General features: G+C 33.6%; 2 protein-coding genes across 4 annotated transcripts; one reads left to right on the forward strand and one right to left on the reverse strand.

Moving 5' to 3' along the window:
• Positions 1-328: 328 nt before the first annotated feature.
• Positions 329-15,277, reverse strand: LOC138323932 (cold shock domain-containing protein E1-like). Of its 2 annotated transcripts, none has more exons than XM_069268889.1 (15): positions 15,217-15,277; positions 13,181-13,409; positions 12,529-12,763; positions 11,975-12,135; positions 11,325-11,488; positions 10,867-11,083; positions 10,382-10,545; positions 9,895-10,069; positions 9,346-9,489; positions 7,358-7,466; positions 5,447-5,568; positions 4,949-5,121; positions 4,114-4,537; positions 2,279-2,445; positions 329-1,870 (listed from the first exon to the last, which is right to left on the reverse strand). In XM_069268889.1, exons 2-15 carry the CDS (start codon positions 13,217-13,219, stop codon positions 1,714-1,716), a joined length of 2,451 nt encoding a protein of 816 aa, XP_069124990.1. In that variant the 5' UTR covers positions 13,220-13,409; positions 15,217-15,277; the 3' UTR covers positions 329-1,713. The 2 variants fall into 2 exon arrangements, with proteins under 2 accessions (XP_069124990.1, XP_069124982.1); XM_069268881.1 differs by having other exon boundaries at positions 7,331-7,466.
• Positions 15,278-15,439: 162 nt separating this feature from the next.
• On the forward strand, positions 15,440-20,893 carry LOC138323954 (charged multivesicular body protein 2a-like). 2 transcript variants are annotated; one of them, XM_069268913.1, is made up of 6 exons: positions 15,440-15,552; positions 17,350-17,554; positions 17,944-18,123; positions 18,501-18,631; positions 18,983-19,044; positions 19,828-20,893. In XM_069268913.1, exons 2-6 carry the CDS (start codon positions 17,381-17,383, stop codon positions 19,953-19,955), a joined length of 675 nt encoding a protein of 224 aa, XP_069125014.1. In that variant the 5' UTR covers positions 15,440-15,552; positions 17,350-17,380; the 3' UTR covers positions 19,956-20,893. The 2 variants fall into 2 exon arrangements, with proteins under 2 accessions (XP_069125014.1, XP_069125022.1); XM_069268921.1 differs by having other exon boundaries at positions 17,353-17,554.
• Positions 20,894-21,263: the final 370 nt, after the last annotated feature.

Genomic DNA, 21,263 nt, shown 5'->3' on the forward strand with positions numbered 1-21,263 from the left:
CATCATAGAACAGAATTACAAGTCTGAATTTGTATTAGATTGATCCATTGAGCTTTCATTGAAATTTTCAAAATTGTTTTCTCCCAAAAAATGATTGCATATACCCACATACCTGGTATAATCCTTTTTCTGTGCAGAAATCAATGTCAGCTAAAAAGTACAATTTGGCTCTTCCAGTCCCCAAATACCAATAGAAATGTTTAGATAAATCACATGTAGATAGAAATTACTTTTTTTTTTCCATCTAGAGTCCTTGGGACAGGTAGTTTTACAAGGGTATAGAGCAAGATCAAAATGAATATATGCTGTAATAATAACAAAAGACCAATTTTGCGCTTCATTCATTTTTATTTTTTTATATTTTAAATTTTTTTCCTTTATTTTTTTTATTTTTTTTTTTGTTCCTGGATTACCAAAGCATTCAGACTGTTCTTTGAACAAGGTGAACTTTATGTTTCATCACCATAGTCATGATGACAGAAAGTTCTACCAATGACCAATCCGATGTCTCATCATAAACATACACATAACAAACTCTAGTACTGAAGCCTGTTAAACAGTATGCATGATTCCGACTTCAGTCAAATGACAGCCCAGAACATAAGACATTTTGGCAACATGGTACAGCATATGTACTATAACACATACCAATGTTGAAAATGTGGATAATGAATCCCTTCAGATCATTAACGAAAAAAGACAACCTTTTCTTTTTTTGTTTCTTTTTTTTTTGTAGCATAATTCTAACGTGAAATGATGAAAGCCGTTGAGCAATGGCTACAAAATGAACATGTGTCACCCTCCAATTATAGATGACTATGATAACACATATGTGGCATGAAGCAAACTTCAAAGTTTAGAAAATTTGGTGTAAAAAGTTTTGTTCATAACGCTTTTTTTCTTCTTCTGATTTTAGACTGCCATAATATTTGTAAGTAAAGATCTTTTTCTGGCATTTACATTTTAGCCAAATGAGGTTGTACATCTTATCAATAAATATTGTTCTAGCTTTTACTTGTACTGATGTTTCACAATAAAAATATATCCATCCATACCTTCAGTCATTTGATCATACACATTCACTCTCTTGCAAGTATTTATGTAGGTAGATATATCCTGTAGATATCAAGGATAGAAAATGATGTTATTCGATGAACATTAACAGGTTGTAGAATTCATGCTTGTAAAATAAATAAATCTATAAATAATATCCTTTTAGAATAATAACATAATCAACAGTGTTTCTCTAGTAAACATTTAACAATATGTTAAGAACATTTGACATTCAACAAAGCATTTTTGGTCCAATAATGAATATTTGTCATTTGCTATGTAGCAACAGATTTCCAAAATACACTATTTTTTGTCTTTCAGTTTTGGCCTTAGAAAAACACTATTTTTCTTCTATTTAGCAATAATTCTTGTTTACCTGGTAACATTCCTAATAATTGACAGAAAATATGAAGGAAGGGGAAAGTCCAGGACAATTTTTCCTTAAAATCATAACACTTGTGGGAGAAATACAGAGATTTTTTACAGATAATAGCAAATGATACTTAAAATTGATTCTCTTCAAAGGAAGTATAACTCAATTGGGGAGTTTAAAATGAAATTAAGAATTGGGAGGAGATTGTCTTTTTTTTGTGGCATTTTTGTTTGTTTTGATTTCTCAACTGACAGCGACAGATGTGATGAAGCAGTATTAATGCGAAGCTACACAGTTGGCTGGTGTGGAAGTGGAATGCGAGGTGCAAATCCCTTCGTTCCATCGGGACCTTTTGGCTGTCGGACAGCAACCAGGCGAGGACTAATCATATCATCATTGATACTCTTCAGCCTACTCACTAGGCGCTCAGGACGCTGTCGACTCCTACAAAATGACCAAAGATATGTTAAACTACACCACTACATAAAATGTTTGTATATATACTTAATTCGTGATATGAGCAATATAATTGCTCTGTTCGATTACAACATGAAATTGATTTTGACCTTGAACATAACCTTGAACATAATGGCATTGGTTGAATCACCAGTATTATTCTAACTTTATGACAACAAGAAAGAGCCAATTGAAAAGGAGAAAAACAAATAAGATCCCAAACTAAGTCCACTTTTAATGATCATGGTGCAGCAGGCAAAATTCTACCCCCCTACATTCAGGGGTTAATTATTTTAGAAGCTGTTCCATTAAAATATCTACCCTGCAGCAGTGTTTTTATCAAAATGTTACAATATAATTCTTTACAAGATGTACGATTATTATGGATAAACTTACGTGATCTTTCTGACACTACAAGCTGAATACTTCTTGTTGCGTTGATTTTGTACGACAACAAATTCCACCTCATCCCCAGCTTGTATTTCCACCCCATCATGGACCTCGGTCATGTGGAAAAACAGCTTCTTTCCCTCCTCTGCTGCTTCATAGTTAATGAAGCCAAACTAAAACACAAATATTCTCAATTAAAGCCAGGTCCAATAAATACAACAAGAGGCCCATGGGACTTAACGGTCACCTGAGTTCGGATATAGAATGAAACAAAGACATATAAACATTATATACTGGCCCTTGAAGTCGGTCAGTGATTTTATAAATTTGACTTTTTAATCTTTGAAAAGTATTTGCTTCCATCAAACCTAAGAATTCAGAATTTTTTTTTGAAATTTTAGTCATTTTGACCCTGTTTGGTCCTGCCCATCTGATCCGTCAGGGGGTCAGCGAGGACAGATATGGATGTTAAAATGCTTTATCTCAGGCTAATAATTCTAATCAAGTTTGATTTTCTATGAAAATTGAGCAAAAAATGTTCATATGTGTTTTTCCTATAAAAACTAAAGTAAACTTTACCCCCTCCCCAGGGGGAAACGTTAGACCCTAGGCTCATATAATTCACAACTTTTGTAAAGAACCTTAAGACCTTTGCATCTATGAAGAATATTTGATCCTACCATTTCCAGAATTTCAGAAGAAGATTTTTGAAATTTTAGCCTATTTGAACCCCTTTTGGCCCCACCCGTTTGCCCCCAGGAGGTCGACCAGGACCAATATGGATATGACGTTAAAATGCTATCTCAAGCTAATAATTCTAACCAAGTTTGACTCATTTCCTATGAAAATTGAGCAAAAAATGCTAATAAATGTGTTTTCCTTATATAAACTATAGTAAACTTGACCCCCTCATCAGAAGAAAACATGGGACCCAAGGGTCATATAATTCACAATTTTTGTAAAGGACCTAAGCCCTTTCAATCAATTCAAAGTATTTAATTCTACCATTTCCAGAATTTCAGAAGATGATTTTCAAAAGTTTAGCCTATTTGACCCCGCCCCTAAGGCCCCTGGGGGTCAGTCATGGAAAAATTGTTAATAGGATTCAATGACCATCTCATACTGATAATTCTGACAACATTTGACTCCTTTCCTATTACAAATGACCAAATAATGCTCAAAAATGTGTTTTCCCTGAACGACCTGAAGACTTTTCTATCTATAAAGAGTATTTTATTCTACCACATCTGTGAGTAGAGAAGAAGATTATTGAAATTCTAGTCAATTTTACCCCTTTTGGCCCCTCCCACAGCCCCCTGGGGGGGTGGGGACCATATAATTCACAATTTTGATAGACCTTCCTCTCAGGTGACCTAAAAATTAAATAACTGATAGCATCATCTCAAATGCTACATCCAACTTAACCTAGATAGATTTAATAGAATCTTTCCTTACCCAGAGGGTGTGACAATGAAATCACAACCCAAGGGGTAATTCATGGGTAGGGAATCATTCTTTTTCTCCCACAGATGAGATAATGGCTTAAAAGAAGCATTTTCACTGCGACATGAACATAGTTCCATCAACTGCATGTCAATATTGATGACATCATCAACAATGCGTGCCACAGTTACACAGCATGAAGTCATGATGTCACCTAATTGTCTTCAGATTCAAAATGTTAGCGCACGCTAACCTAGGGGTTGACAAGAAATCTCTCACGACTAAAACTGGTGACAAATCAGAGAATAGTGGGAGAAAATTATGTTATGAAGTAGTTGAGGATTTTTTAAAAAAATATCAACTTCTTTTTAACAACAAAAGTGATTTATGATGTTTACCTGTCCTTTGACGGAGTCAACCCTGGCCCGGATGTACTTGCGGACAGCAGCAATGTTTACAGCTCGAGTGGCGCCGTTTTTACAAGCAGCCAGCTGAAACTTGACCGCATCTGCAGTTTGCAAGAAATCTCTTTTGTCAGCTAGACTTGTGATACCATAGGGATAGCAGACCGGCTGAGCTCCCTCGTCAGCAGCGTCCACCTGGACGAGGCCGCAGTACTCCTCCTGTTCTGGGTTGACAATTCTCATAGGTCGGACAATCTTTCCCTTCAGCATACCCTGGTCTTGCAGGATCTCCTCCATGGGAATTGTCCCCTTGGGTGCCCTGCGGATATTTTCTGCGCTGACTTTGGCATTTTTCCTTGTGACAGTATATTCTACCTCATCTGCTAGGTCCAGTTCTGTGGGATCGCCATCAAAAGAGCTACAAGCGCAAACAAATAAATCTATTATTTCACACAACACCTTCATTTTACATTCAGCTTGCAAAAACTCTTTTGTCATTGATGTAAATGAAATGTTTTTTTGACGTCAATTAAATGTTTCTTTTTATCTCGGTCCCAAATTAGCAAAAACATATCGCACATGGAAGAAAGTTAATTTACATATCAACTGATTCCTTTTAAACTAAGACTTTCATCCACAAAAGAAACATTTACAGCATAGACTTGCACAAGTCATTTTCAACAACTTCTTATCATTGATCACCAGAAAGTATGACAACTGATTCATATAGACATTAAACTTGACATCTGAAGGAGGGCTGGAAATTAAATGTTACAAACTTTAACCTTTTTACTCTAAATAAATGATTTTATATAACAATGAAAATTACCTAAAATGAAAGAAGATTTCTTTCTCATGATCAGCACTTTCAATGAAGCCATAGTTTTCTTTGAGTGTTGCTACAAATCCTAGGCATTTACTGGCCACGTTTCTGAATAGCACCCTCACATTCACAGCACCTCGAGTGTTGTTCCTCTTGATCTCAGCAAGGTTAAATTCCACCTGTAAAACAATAACAATGACTAGATATGTCAGTAAAACAACATGGCAGACACCACTTTTTATTAACCTTGTCACCATATCTGGGTACTACAGATATATTTGTATAATTTACCCTGTCACCATATCTAGGCATTACAGATATATTTGTATAATTTACCTTGTCATCATATCTGGGTACTACAGATATATTTGTATAATTTACCTTGTCACCATATCTGGGTATGAGATATATTTGTATAATTTACCTTGACACCATATCTGGGTATTACAGATATCATAATTTACCTTGTCACCATATCTGGGTACTACAGATATAATCATTTACCTTGTCACCATATCTGGGAGGGGACCTGGGGTCCACTAGGTCCTTCAGCTGGTAAGGTACCTGCTGAATTGTTCCTTCAAAGTCGAAAATTATGTTTCCACAGTCTGAATCTTTGTTCTTGGCTGTTAAAACAGAACAGATTTTAAATAAATTCTCATGACCAGTATAACTGTACATGTATATTGAATTTAATGGTAGATCAGTGTTTATAATTATGTTATTTTCTCACTGATATTTAATATTGATGAGATGAAACCTCACTCATTATTTTCAAGAAATTCTTGAAAAAGACATATTTTAAAGATGCTCCACGGCCGACAGAGCATAAATGATATTAATCATTTGAACAATAATTGGTGTTTAATCGTATATATATATATACCTAATTAACACAAAAAATAATATTAAATAATTTATTTTGCCTTTGGTACATGCGCAATCAGTACTTCATTCCTTATATGATATAGCGCCACGGAATTTTTTCGGGATACAATTAATTATTTTTCATATTTTCAATGTTGGTAATGGTGTAAAGTAAGTAACTTTTGTAACTGAAGAAAAATACTAAATCGTCTGCTCCTGTTTTTGATAGTGAAAAAATACAATTTGTCAGCGATGGAGCATCTTTAATTTCTTCATAGAAGATTTAGTTCTTTTCATTCAAATTAAATAAAGAATATACATAAAATTGCATTCGTTGATAAAATCAGTTACAAATACAAGTTCACATGCATTAATTTTAGGTTGTCCATTTGTATATGGTGTATTTTGGATGAGTCACTATTAAATCTATAATTTAATACAAAACTTGATACTTCACACCAGACTTAACATTCCCACTCCTTAAAGTCAAATACTTGAAAACATTTTCTGGTCATCAGTATAATATCATGGGAATGTATTAAGGCAAGAATGTTGCCATGCAGGATAACTTATGATCACAATATAAGTGTATACCCTACTGTTATTGTACATGCAAAAGAAAACAAATGACAACATAAATGCTCTTATACAGACTACATTCCGACAGCATGGCAATAGTGAATGGATTGCTCATGAGAATGATCAGATAGTTTTCAAGTTATAGCATAAATACAGAGTGCAATTTTTTTTTCAAAAATAGCCTTTTGTCATCATTTTGAAAATGATTTACGACATTAACAAATATATTAAATTATATGTGAACATAAAATCAGTGTAAAAAATTCCCAGTGGCAATCCTTCAGGGTTAATTCAATAAAAAAGACATCAGATATTACTGTTAACCAACTTTCTTTCGCAGCTATTAATTTCGCGATTTTTATTTCAAAACAAGTTTGATAAGATTTGCAGATTTAAAAATCATTTACCAATTTGCAGAGATAAAACTTTGGTGAATATACTTGGATCGCAAGATTCGCGAAAGTAAATTGCAAGTGAAAGAAAGTTGGTATACAGTTAACACAGAAATACTAAAAGGGCTTGGCATTCCAGTAAATTCTTGAAAATATACACATGTATGCATTTTTATATATTGTCCTTCAAATGAATAAATCATATCAATGTGTATAACTAATAAGCATTTTTGTGTTTATATTTCCATTCCAGTAATAATAACACTAGCAACTGATTCAAAATTTCAGGAAACCATTTAAGTTGAATTTTTATCATTAAATTTTACAAATCTTAATAGTAAAGAAATCACTATTACACAAAATCTGAGAATGAAGATATTTAACATCATTAAAACTGTTATGGAATGTAAAATTTAACAAGAGTACATGTGTTGAAGATCAGAAAAAGTAAATTGGGAGTAGATTATATACCGAGAGAATGAATGCCAAGCCCCTAGTAGGTAATGCAGATCTGTTGTCAGTATATTGAAATGGCCGTGAATGACCGTACTTGGACCGGAGTTTAAAGCAGGCTCACGTTCTATGGTGCCTATGTATTTCTCTGGACGGACATGTGTGAAGTTGACACTGCCTTTAGGGAGATATTTGATACGAATGGCCATCAGTCGATCCGGAGTAGATAGGTCCTGGAAACAAAAACACGAAACAAAGCTATATTACCAGACAATAGTCTTGCATCATCAGTGTTTTTTTCAATTACTATTTTCAACAGCCCATGCCTTTTAAATTGGGAAAATAACTCGGAATTTGGAAGAAATTAGGAAAATCAGGGGTGTCAAAAAATTGTAAAGTCACTTGCCCCGGGCAAGTAGAGCCCAATAATTCACTTGCCTGAAATCATATTCCACTTGAACCCACAAAATATACCTTTTTTTTTCCCTTACAGTACTGTACTAACTAGAAAATTGAAAATCAAAACTTTAAAATTATCTAATAAATATTTCTAATTCTATATTTCACAAGATATATTCCTTCTGTTATTAGAAAAAAATAAATCAATTATTTTTTGCAGCACTATTTGGATTTTTAAATTTCTTTTTGTTTCTCTATTATTATTTTTCTAAATTCCCGAATTCCGGCAACCGGATTCCAGCTCCATTTTTAGTTCCAAAGTGTCACTTCCTACCTTGAACAGAGATCGTTTTTACACAGAAAAACTCCTTGCTTATGTCGAAAAAATAATGATTAGACAACTAATAATGTAAGTTAACTTTGAAAATCATTGTTATATAACTTAAAAGCAGTTAACTATTGTTTTTATCAGCTTGAATGTCTGAAAAACGTCTCTGAACTAAAGATGCACCTAGCGACCTAGTTATGCTCATTTCGATTTTATTTTCATTTTGTGAAATAAAAATTGTTTCAAATCCCAATTTTTTTGTTTTTAGTAATGTAGCCTATATTTACACACTTCAGGAATGAAAATCTGGTACAAACTAGAACACTGACACGTCAGAAAGGGCCCCGCTATGTGTCTGACGTGCTTAAGTGGAAAAGTAGTATTTTGACAACGAATTCTTCCGTGTTAGCTATATGTTGCTAATAAATAATTAATGTCAACATTAATTGGGAAACCGATGATGGTACATTATTATAATTCTTTGGAAAAAGTCTTCCAAGTATTTAACTTGAATCCTGATTCCAAGCTAACATTACATTAAGAGCATACAATTAACTCAAATAAATTTGACCTTGACCTTTGACTTAGTAACCTTGGCCCATGACCTTACCTTTGGACAGTCAACTCCTTGTTTAATTCTGAACAACTTTGCATCATAATGTTATAACAAAATGTTTATCAGTTAAGACCAACAACATTGTGATTTTTTTAAATGTTAAAATCCAAGATGGCCGATTTTTTAATTTAATTTCAGCCTGAAAAATTACCAAGCAGATCTAGGATGGATGGGGAATCATCATGTAAAATATGGGGAAAATACTCCACTCCCTTCCATCATTAATGTGCAAAAGAAAAAAAACGGACAGACGGACGGACGGACAGACGGACAACCTGATTACTATAGGGCACCCGCATCTCGATGCGGGGCCCTAATTATCAACACAAATGTCATTGAATTTGATAAGTTTTTATTGGGAAATTTGACTTCAAAATGGGAAAATAAGGCATTTTTTGGGTAGGGGAAACAGCTGAAGTTCGGCTGTAGATTCGACCAAAAAAAACCACTGATCATATAACTTTTAGAAAAACTTCAAAAAGAAGTTACAGCCATACAACTTCATGTGACAATAATACAACACAAAGAAACCTAGAGAGATGAGGACACAAAATATAAATATAGTGAAAGGACTCCAAAGGGACTGAGCAATGAATTCCTTTATAGACAGATGTCCTTTATACAGAGATGTCCTTTATAGTAGATTTTACTGTACATATAACCATATCAATATACAATAAAAAGAAAATAGAGCTGAAGTTATACTTTTTCCTGTAGGAATGATATGTGTGGTACATAATGTTTTTAAATCATACTAATGTATTTTTACCTGAGTCACTGTAAATTCCACTTCCTCCTGAGGCTTTACATCTTTTTCACCATTTAATATTTCGCTGAAGTGAAAAAACATTCGAGAATCCCTTTCCGCACAGTGAATGAAACCATAACCGTCCTTCAGGCTTACAATAACTCCCTGTACAAATGTAAACAAGTTATTTTAAATTTCATGCAAACTTCACCAAAAATGTTACACAAGCAGCATAGATTTTTAATTTTATATGACTTTGTTAGGGAAAATTAAAGTCAATTTTTTTGATTCATTAATATTTAATGTACATGTTTATTTAGCCTTAGGACCAGAAACAAACAAGTGTAGAACTTAAAAATTCAAAAGATTAACAATGATAAATATAAAATCTACTTATTACTAAAAGTACTAACTCTAACTAATGGTAAAGCAAACACTGTATAAGATACAAAATGAACCTAAAAGATAATTATTTCATTATTTTCTAAATTATACAACATTACTTAAGTTCTTATATTCAATAGTTTTTTTTCTATTAATTTTTTTTTATATCCCTTTAACTATACTTACCGTTTCCCTTTTTTCTTTGTTCTGTTCGAATGTTTCACTCTCCATAAGACAGATGGAGGTAGCCCGCTGGAGTTTGTCTCGTCGATCTGTGGCCACCTTAAATTCCACCACATCACCCTGACAAAGGCTGTAGTCACCTATCTGATCCTTGTCTCCAAATGGCATCTCTGTTACGCTGAAAAATCCATATTGAAACTACATCAGTACTTTTCATGAAATTGGAGAAAAATATCCATTCATAAATGTCATGTCAAATTATTCAAAAGTGATAAGTGATTAAAAAGTCAGAAAATAATTCTTTAGTTTCTTTTTCAACAAGAATTAACTTGAAGTGCCAACAAAAATTAAGAATTAAATATATGTGTCTTTTTTTTCTTCTTTGGGTAAATGCAGTGAAATATCTACACGACTCTGGCACTCTCATGCAATAAACGCTGGTTTTTAACACCTTAACCCCCTAAAATCTGAAATTCATAGTCAAACCTACCCTTTTGGACCTTCATAGCTGATCCTTCCTCCAAGTGGGTCACTTTGTCGACGACCATTTTTCAGAGTCTTGATAACTTTGCCTACGATCTTATCTAAACCAATATCCTCAAATATGACTGTACCTTCGGGAAGACTAGAAATATTGACTGCAACTTCTTTACCCTAAAAATAACGAGATTTTATCAACAGCAAATACAAGATTTTTTTTTTATCAGCAAATAGATCTTTGAAGCTTAACCCCAAAACAAAACAAACTAAATATTTCTGTACAACATAAATGCCCCCATATTTATATATCAAAGATGTTGTGATACTACGAGATGGGAAAGGACAAAATGACGAAGAGACGAAATGGAGAAAGGTAACAGTCACTATGTGTATAAATTCATGGGGAAGTTAAAACAATCTCAGAAATTGAAAATATCCTATCATAACAGTAAGAAAATCTTTGACAATAATATATAATATTAAAGAAATATTTACGTTTCTAGTTTGAACATCAAAATCTACATCATCTCCGAGTATGAGCTCGTTGATGTCTCCTTTGTATTCACTGTAGTGGAAAAAGATTTCTTTGACCATATCTGCTCGTTCTATAAAGCCAAAGGAGTCCTTCATTGAGCAAACCACACCCTGACATCGTGATTGTACTGTAGGAACGGAAATCACCTCCAACTTCCTGGCATGTATGTTCGCATTTCTACAAGAAAAGACATTCACAATCAATATTTAAATGTAGATAAATATCTAAAGTTTTCATATTTTGATGTCTTTTTCTCTATATATCTATATTATTCCGCAAATACCATGAATATTTTTATACATTTTATCAGAAATCTGAATTTAAATTTTTTTCAACATAAAACCAAAAAAATTATAAGAGGAAAAAACCAAATAAAAAAACCTGTCTGATGATTTACCAAAATAAATAATATACCAACCTTTTATCTGTAGCTATGTAGAATGTAACAGTGTCTCCACTTTTGATCTTGTATGCATTTGCAGTTTCAACTACATCTTCAAGTCCATATGGTAAAAAGAACCATTCACCGTTGTGTTCATATGTTACTCGTCCTAGCCCATCTGCTTGTCCGATAACACAACCCTGTCAAACACAAGAAATGGAAGTCACATATCTGTTATAACTATGTAGGGATGAACAAGTAAATAGAGATGGACAAGTAAACAACCCCCCCCCCCTCCCATTGTAAAGTAGAGATCAAAGCTTCAATTTACATAGGATTTTTTTAAGAAGAGTCTAGAAGATGAGTCTTATTACAAAGAAATATAGAGGGTTCTCAAAATTGTGGTGATTCCCATAGGAAAATCATGAGTCCAGAACTCCTCTAGACAAATCACAGGATCACAAGCAAAAATACATGTTGCAGTGGGTTTTTTTTCTCTTATGTAACTTACCTCGTAAAATATATTCTTGAACATTATTTTTAAAACAACTTATTTGTCAAGAATGTGATCATGAACTATATAAAAATTGCTCAAGATACCATGTCAAGCACAATTTCTCTTTTGCATGTATTAATTGAGCCAACATAGAAACTCTTGAAATTGCATATTTCAGTTAACAACATACATTTTTGTTCTTAACTGGTCTTGCTTCCTGCACAATGGATCCTGTAAACCTCTCCTCGCTCAGCACCTCAAATGATACCTCGTCCTTATCTATTCTACCTATTGAGCATGCAATGGGACGTCCTGTTCTGCGGTCACAGCTCATCTGGAATTCAACAGCATCTAAAAGGAAAAGACAACAGACCGTAAGAGTTGTAAAACATACTTGCAAGACATATTTTCACAGACTCTGCAACAATTCAAGCTTAAAAATATATTTTGTATGGATATACATAATATTACCAAATGGTAAAAACTTTTATCTTGGCATCATGAAGGATAAAGAATTTTTGGTCTTAAATTAGACTTCTTGGGTGTAATGAAGTAGTTAAACATCATTAAACAGTCTGTTATATGTAATATTTAAAGATAGTTTAAACTTTTTCTTATGGTGTTTTTGGCCATGCAATATAAGAAGTGAAGGTATACTCAATTGAAATTGAAACCCTAGGAATAATCGGACCTAATAAACTCTGTCTTTAAGCTATGTCATTGTTAACATCATGATGTATTTACCTCCAATTTTTACCGTGTTGATGTCACCAGCATATTCACTGAAGTGAAAAAACAGCCTTGCCTCCCTGTCACAACATTGGATGAATCCATACGAGTGTAGTAGTTTCTCTATCAGTCCAGTTTCTCTGATGTTGCTTGTACTGGTTGGTGAAGTAGGTGATAGTATAGGACTAACAATGTTTGAACCTTGCTGATAGGATAGAATGGCAGGATCCTGTGCGGGCGGCTGGAAATTCTGTAATAGTAATATAAACATAAATTCCATCAGAGTAACACAATCTAACAGTAACAATTACTGTTTCTAAGGGGGAAAAAAAGTGTTTGGTTTTTTTATTTTCAATTTAAAATTTGTGTCCATTCTTTGGTTCTGAATCTTGATATGGTTTCACATACAAAGTTAAATATACTTGACATTTTTGCTGTACTTAATATTATTGAGTAAAGAGTTTAAATTTTTGATAAAATGTCTGTTGTTTGTATTTCTTACATGTACTGTGGTAGCAAATTAATCTTGTCATCAGTGACAATAACATTTCAAACTTTCATTTATTTGATGAAATATCAGAATAGTTGCTTCTACTGCTGCCTATTTTCATGTTCATAGCTATAAAGTTACAAAATTTTCAGTCCTTTTAAATTCTACTATGATTACCTTCCACTGAGGACTGTTCATTTTTCTTACAGCTGACATTTTTTTTTATAGTTTTATGTTCCGATGTTGACTTGTTCTTTTTGTGATGTTAAGTTCTTGTCAGCGTCCCCAGATGGGCAGTCTGTGCAATGTTCTTGGTCGGGCACAAGGGTTAATTCCCTTTAAGAGCTTGTAGTGAGTTCCTGGGTCTTTGATCAGTTCAAAAACAATTGAACTTTTTTAATTGATGCTGAAAATAAAAAGAGTTAATTTTATAGTTTAAGATAAGGCAATCATGACTATAAACCACTTGGCATTCAGCTTTTACCATCATACTTTATAAAGAATAAATTCTGACGTGATTCTTCCGGTGTTTGTTTAGTCAATGTTTGAATATGTTTATACATTCTAGATGTATTGATCACATCGATCCCTGGGTAAGGCATTCCATGTCTCCACTACGCCTATTGATACGTTTCTTGAGATTTTTTGCTGTATTGAGGAGAAAGGGTGTCTCGAAAATCTTTTTGTCATGTCCTCTTGTTCCGGTGTGCCTCAATGGAGTAGATGTACATGTATATGTTATCGCTGTTGACAATATCTATCTTTTTGATTTTATTAAAAGTCTCCATTATTTCTGCCCTTAGTTGTGTAACAGGAGAGGAGAAAATGTAGCGGCCAAACCGGGATTTGAACCCGGGACCCTCAGAACACTCCAATCCCGCTACCGTCTGAGCTACCTGGTCACTGATGATTGACCCAGTCCAATCCCGCTACACTCCCAGGGATCAATCTAGGTTTTGGGGGAAACTACCCTTTTTCAAAATAGGGGAAAAGTTTGGCGAAATAAAGGGGAATTTGAATCTTCTTATTTTGGTCCAAAATTATATTCATTTTAACGAAAAAGTACTGTAAAACAACTAGTTTTATTCTTAGATTTAGTAAAGCAAGATTTGAAGCTCAATAATGAAAAATTTGAGTTAATCTTAAAATATGCAGTAGCTGTATGATAAATATGAAGAAATTTGCAAACAAAAGTCTAAAAAAAATAATGGAAAAAAAAAGTCACAGGGGAAATTGTGTTACAAAAATGGTCATTTTTAGCTTCAAATGGGGAATTTTTAAATCTTCAAGGGAATTTTAGGCCAGATGGGAATTCATTCCTTGAGGGGAAATTTACCCATAAATGGTAATAAATCAGAGCTAGATTGATCCCTGACTCCTCCCTCCTTTCATGAATTCTTCGCCCTCGAAGACATACGAGACCCTTCCCAACACCACCATCGTGGGTTATTTAGTTGGGCGTCAATTCTGTAACAGGAGAGGAGAAAATGTAGCGGTCAGACCGGGAATCGAACCCGGGACCCTCCGAACACTAGCCAAGTGCTCACCGACTGAGCTACCTGGTCATCGATGATCGACCCAGGCCAATCCCGCTACACTTGTCTGTATTCATGTCTTGGAATATCTCTAGTCTATACAGTACACTATACTAACTTAACATTCTAAGAATGAGCCTTTAAATTTCATAAATTGAAATAGCAATTTCAAAATCTAAGTGTTAATGGTAGTTATTTTAGTATTAGCCATTTTTCGAATTAGAAAATTACGAAATCGGTCCCATCTTAGGATCTACAACCAGTATGTTTCTGCTAAAACCAATGAAATTACAACCAGTCGTCATAATCGTCGGTATATGGCAATATGTCAAAAACATTTTAATCGAATTTATGGAGGATAAAATAGCCTTGTTTCGTTTAAAGATAAATCAATGAAAAACAAATATGAAAAATTAAAGAATTTATCAACCCATTTTGCTCTTGAATGAGTTCTTGTAAAAGGCGACTTGATTTCGTTGTTACAAAAATAGAGACGCAGAACAGATGTAAACTGCTGAGGCGACAATATTGAAGATATTTGTGTTGAAATTTTAAACTATATGGGTCTAAAACCTAGTCAACAAGTGAACCTATAATATGATGACGACTTTCTTCACATTCTTACAATAGATAACCATACACGTATGTACGTAAGTTTGTTCACTGAAAACATTTTACCCCTGTTTTGCACAGCACTGCCACAAAGCCGCCATCTTACTCCATTACCACACAAAGTACTTTTGGAGATATAAGCATTAAAATATAAAAAATATTAAATTTAGTTTGTAATTTTTCGTAGATTTATCATCCAACACAATAAATTGTAATTTAAGACTAAGACAAGAAGAAAAAGAAAGTATTTATACCAACATGACTTTTGTTTTATTTGTTAGAGACTATACTCACGAATCAGTGACGTCATCCACATCAACAACATTTCTTCCTCAGTTCCTGACTCACAGTCACGAAATTATTTAGACAAATTTGTCGTTGCTTGTCGATTTTTAACGTTTGGTAAGTATGTGTTGTGAATTCATGTGGTAAAACAAATCAAAGTGTGTTTAAACTGGCTATTTTTAATGAATGACTTATTTCAAGCGTTGTTTACCATTCAAGTTGACAATGCAAGGTGATTGCCAGATTGGGAAATAATCCTTTTGGAGGAAAGGAATGTAAACATTTAATGACAATACCGTAGACACAATGTTAGTTCAATGTGTTTTGCATTTAATTACTTGAAGAGATTAACAGTTCTCTTTTATATATTAATTCGCTGCAAGGCCTGTAACGATATGCCATATATGGTTTCCTATCCAAGTCAGTATGACTATCCAACCTGTTCAATGGACATATCAAACTTATTCACCTTCGGTAAGAGCCATCCTTCCCGACTTTACAGAAAATGAAATGTGGTATTTTTGACCTTGGTCAATGTTTGTTTACCTTAAATCTATGCTCGTAAATATTAAATTGATTTCCTGTTTAGGACACTTGTGTCAGGAGTGTGGAGTATTCCACTTTTCGTCATTGACATTTAAGGGACATGAACCTAAATAAACCATGTAAATTTGGGTAAAAAAAATATTTAAGACGTGTCAGATACCTTACTATGTAATATATATCAGTTATTGTGCAAATAAGTCAAATAAAATAATTATAATGGAAATTCCATCTCTCTGTATTTTAAACTGTCCTGGTCGAATTGTGTAACGATAGTAGTGTTGATCTTTAGTGACCTCCCACAAAGCACTGCACAAATTAAATTCATGTAAACAAAATGGTGGGTAAAAAACGTGGGTGAAACCAACACAAACAAATTCCGACAGAAAACAGTGTACGTCAAGAGTCAGTAACGTGCGTGATTGGAAAAGTAGGTAAATATAAATGGATCGCTGAAAGGCAAGAGATGGTAGCAACTCCCCACTTTATACTTGCTTGATGTACATATGTGCAAAAAGTCAGGAACCTCCCTTCACGGTGCCCCGTCAAATGAAAAGTCTGGTTTGACTTTTGACTTTTCATCCTTACGCTAAATACAAATTGTTTTATAACAAATATGGCTTAAACTTCATTTGTCAACCATCGTAAATTAGAAAATAAAATCAGAATGTGGAAAACTAATACTCCTTGTCATGTCAGCAAGTTTGTTGTTCATTATAATCTCGCTTTCGGCCACCTTTCGTTTTTCGTTCCAAAAATAGAATATGACGATCTATTTTTATCATTTTTGAGGTAGGTGTTCCCCACGTTTTTGTGTCGTTTTAGATAACCAATCATTGTAATAAAATATTCAATAAACATCTGAAAACCATATCTAAGCATTCAAAACAAATAATTTAAGGTTCATGTCCCTTTAACGTGAGTGAATAGATTGATCAATGGACAGTGGTATTGAGAGTTTCTTCTTGATTTAGAAAATCAGAGTGTATTAGACAATAGTACTTTATGTTGTAGTAAAGTCACTTCAAGTGACTTGTGATTACAACTGACAGAATGAAAGAATCAATAGCCATAAAAGAGTAGCATGAATCCTGGTCTAGACTGCAGTTAGCAGGAATGTGTGTGTATATATACAGTTACTTACTTTATATAACAGGTTTCAGATACAGGTCGATCAATTAGGAATCTCGATCTGCAATGTTGTAAAACAGACTTCTACTTAAATTGCATATACATTTGTATATGTATATATAATACATGTATAATACCTTTTTGACTCTAGTTTGTTTTATTTTAGTCATGTATTCATGTCATAAGGACATACTTTCTGTGGTTGCATGGTGTGATTTAGTTTGAGTGTATTAATTCCAGAAGGTAGAAGAAGATATACTACGGAACAAAGATGCCTTTAGAGTGGTTATTTGGTCGCAAAAAGACCCCAGAGGAAATGCTACGGCAGAATCAGCGGGCACTCAACAAGGCCATGAGAGAGTTGGACAGGGAGAGATCAAAGATGGAAAACCAAGAGAAAAAAGTCATTGCAGATATCAAGAAAATGGCCAAAGCAGGTCAAATGGTAAATAGATAGTGATGCAACATTAAACAATTACAATCTTACCTTTCTTAAAGGTGAACTAATTAGATGAAGTGGACTATGAAAATGATATTATGCATCAATATGTAAATTCACTGTTACAACTACCGGTACATATTATATATAGTAGTTGACATATTTTAGCACATTTTGTGAATTTTTTAACTTACTTAAATATACATGCATGTACATCTCATACTTGATGTTGGAAATCTATCTTGCACTCTGGTATGATATATATATACCTAGGTACATGTACAAGTAATCAGTCTCAATATTACATGTAGTACATGTATAAACTTTTGTACATCGTATACCATTTTCTCATTTTTTCTGTGAATGAACCACTCATTATTTGTACTTTTTGCCAGGACGCTGTGAAGATCATGGCCAAGGATTTAGTCAGGACAAGACGCTATGTTAAAAAGTTCATTCTGATGAAAGCTAATATTCAGGCTGTAGCTCTGAAAATACAGACACTGAAGTCCAACAATGCCATGGCTCAGGCAATGAAGGGTGTTACCAAGGCAATGGCTACCATGAACAAACAGGTAGTAAAGTATATAGTGGTATCAGAAATTTACTTGTAATCAATGAAAAACACATTAGATGCCGCTTAATTATTGGTCAGAAAGTCAAACTCAAGGTAAAAAGAAAATGCAATAATTTCAATGATTATTATTCAAACTTGAGCTTTAAAATCACATGTGAATCTAAATTAATGTAAATCTGTAGGAGATATAGCGAATATACATGAACCCAAGGATGTATTATTTGAATGTATGTTTCTCAATCCAAATGGTTGTTAAAATCTTCCTATTCGATTTCATGGTGGTCTAATACCAGGAAGTTCCCAGCAAAGCAGTAAACTTTAAATTTGCCTTAAAAGAATTTTGCTTTGACAGAATCATTCCGTTTCTTTCCGTAGATGAATTTGCCCCAAATTCAGAAAATTATGATGGAGTTTGAGAAACAGTCAGAAATGATGGACATGAAAGAGGAAATGATGAATGATGCAATTGATGATGCTATGGGAGATGAAGATGATGAAGAAGAATCGTAAGTGTAGCACCAGACTTTTGTGGATGGTTGTCAATGACCTTCGTAGCCCTATAGTACCTCTATTTCTTCTAGAAGGAAAATATGTTTACAATGTATAGAAATGACACATTTCTCGAAAAATTTCATGTTATCTCCCAAAGAACCATTCTGAAAAAAAACTTTGCTAGCAGATTAAGTTTATTATTTATTTTTTAGGTTATTATTTTTTTACAATATTTAACAATTACTAAAAGAAGACATTAGACATTAAAAGCTATTAGAATTATTTTGTGGGAAATTTTGAAGATGTTTAATATGTTTTGAAATATTCTGCTGTATTGATAATGAGAGATTTTGTTTTACTTATAGAGATGCTGTGGTATCACAGGTGTTAGACGAGTTAGGACTCCAACTCACAGATCAGCTGTCAGGTAAACAAAAAATGGAATTTTAATATTCTATGTAAAAAAAAAAAATTTGCCACAATAACCCAATACTGTACTCGCCGTAATTAGCGCCAGAGGCACATAAATGATTGTAACAATGGGGCGCTTATTAGTGAATCAAAATGTATGTTGTGGCCGAAAAAAGTCAGCCATATTTTAAATCTTTCTGTAGTCATGGTACATTAATCCGTTACAGCAAATATGCATATATGCCTTTCATCCTTTGACATGCATCATTATGTCATGATTCTTATGTAAAAGACTCGCAACTTCATGTAAAATGGGATACAATGCTGATGTTAGGGGCATCACATGTTGTAAAACATTGTTAGATCTTTGGGATCAAATAGATCCTTGGGATCAAGGCATTCATACAACTTCAACTCTTCTCCGAAAAAGGGGAGGGGCGCTTATAGAGGAGGGGCAGTAATTACGGCGAATACAGAAATAATGTTTTATGAATCTGATACACATAAGATATTAATCATTAATTATTGCATATTCAACGCTTAATTGATTTCAAAGATCACATGTAGAAGGAATAATCATACCTTGCCTCCACTTTGTTCTGTCAGAAATCTTTCATCCATCGTTCAGAGCTACGGCATCGCAGCTAATGTAAATGGTATAATACATTTCTCATAGCAAAAGAATATCCTCATTTTGGAGAGATTCGTGTTTTCACAATTTTTGGAAGTCTGAACTCATGATAACTTTTCTTTCATAGTTTCAAATCATTTCTGAATTTATTACATATTTTTTTTACAGATTTGCCTTCAACTGGAAAGTCCATAGGTGCCACAGCTCCAGCCAGCAAACAACCAGCGGCTGCTGCAGGTGTGAGTGATGCCGACGCAGATCTAGAGGCGAGACTAGAGAACCTGAGGAGGCAGTAACAATCTGTGTACAATGTGAAATGTGGATGGTTGTGTGCAAGTTCATGTAAGAGAAATGGAAGACAGGAACAGAGAGGCCGTATATTTTATCTAGAAATTGAACTGTTTATGGTACAACATTGTGATTTTAATGACTCAGACTTAAATGTACCCAGGTAATGTAAAAGTACTCCTGAATACCCAATGGAGCTTCATGTAGGGGTCAGTGAGGTAGTGTTGCACCTGGAGGGCTGATGAATATAGAGTTTCACCTTTCCACAACAAAGAGAAATCACAGTTTGAATTTTGATTCAGTAGCTTTTTTCTTCGGAGCGATAATACATAGAAGAATTTTGTGTATGACTGTCATAAGAGTGATTCTACTCTCGCTGTGACAAACTTGTGAATTTTATTTCAATTCACTACTACATGGGTAGTATCCATAAAATTTGGTGATTTTCTTAGTGGTGTGACTACAATTAAAAAACTTTCTGATAAGTATATACTTATACTATGTAGTTAAAAAAAATGAACCAATATGGAGTAAAGAAGGAAATCTTCATCTAGCTACCATTGTCAATGAATTTGCGCTCTCCACCTTGAAAAACTAATTGGGATAGTATTAATATTTTTTTATATTTCATTTTATTTATTTATTTTTTTTTTTTTTTTTGAGGCAGTTTACAATATTCTCCTATTTTTCTATGAGATAATTTAATATCTGCCTACATCGTCGGTTATCCTTGTTAATCGGCCAACGGTCTGATAAACGGAGTGTAGTGGAGTTCAGACGCAGGGTTGCCGAGGGTGATCTGCCTTTTAAACCCCCAGGAATGCAATATGAGCACATGTAAAAATATTGTAGAAATATCATAATGGTAAGCTAAGATATTTTGCTTATAGTGTTGAAAAAAAAGTTGTCATATTTACTCTAACTTACAATGCTGAAATGTTTAATAACTTATCTTTGAAGGAAGACAATGCTGAAATGTTTAATAACTCATTATCTTTGAAGGAAGACAATTTATAGTTTATAAATCATAAAGAGTAGACAATGTGTCATGACTACTTATCAGACAAGAAAGAGATTGTAGTGCTGCTGTTATTTCTTTCTTTTGTCAATCTAAAATAATTTATCATATTTTGCAGTAGCCGTTGTCTAGATTATGATGATTTGTAAATAATGTAAACTTGTACATAATGTATCAATAAAGATTAAAATAACAAATTTAATTGTATTTTATGGCATGTTATTATTTATAAGTATGTCTTTGGTGATAAGGTTGGAGTTTGCAAATTCTGTTTTGGTATTGTCAATGGAAATATGGC

Source organism: Argopecten irradians, chromosome 1, assembly GCF_041381155.1.
Source record: "Argopecten irradians isolate NY chromosome 1, Ai_NY, whole genome shotgun sequence".
Lineage (NCBI taxonomy): Eukaryota > Metazoa > Mollusca > Bivalvia > Pectinida > Pectinidae > Argopecten > Argopecten irradians.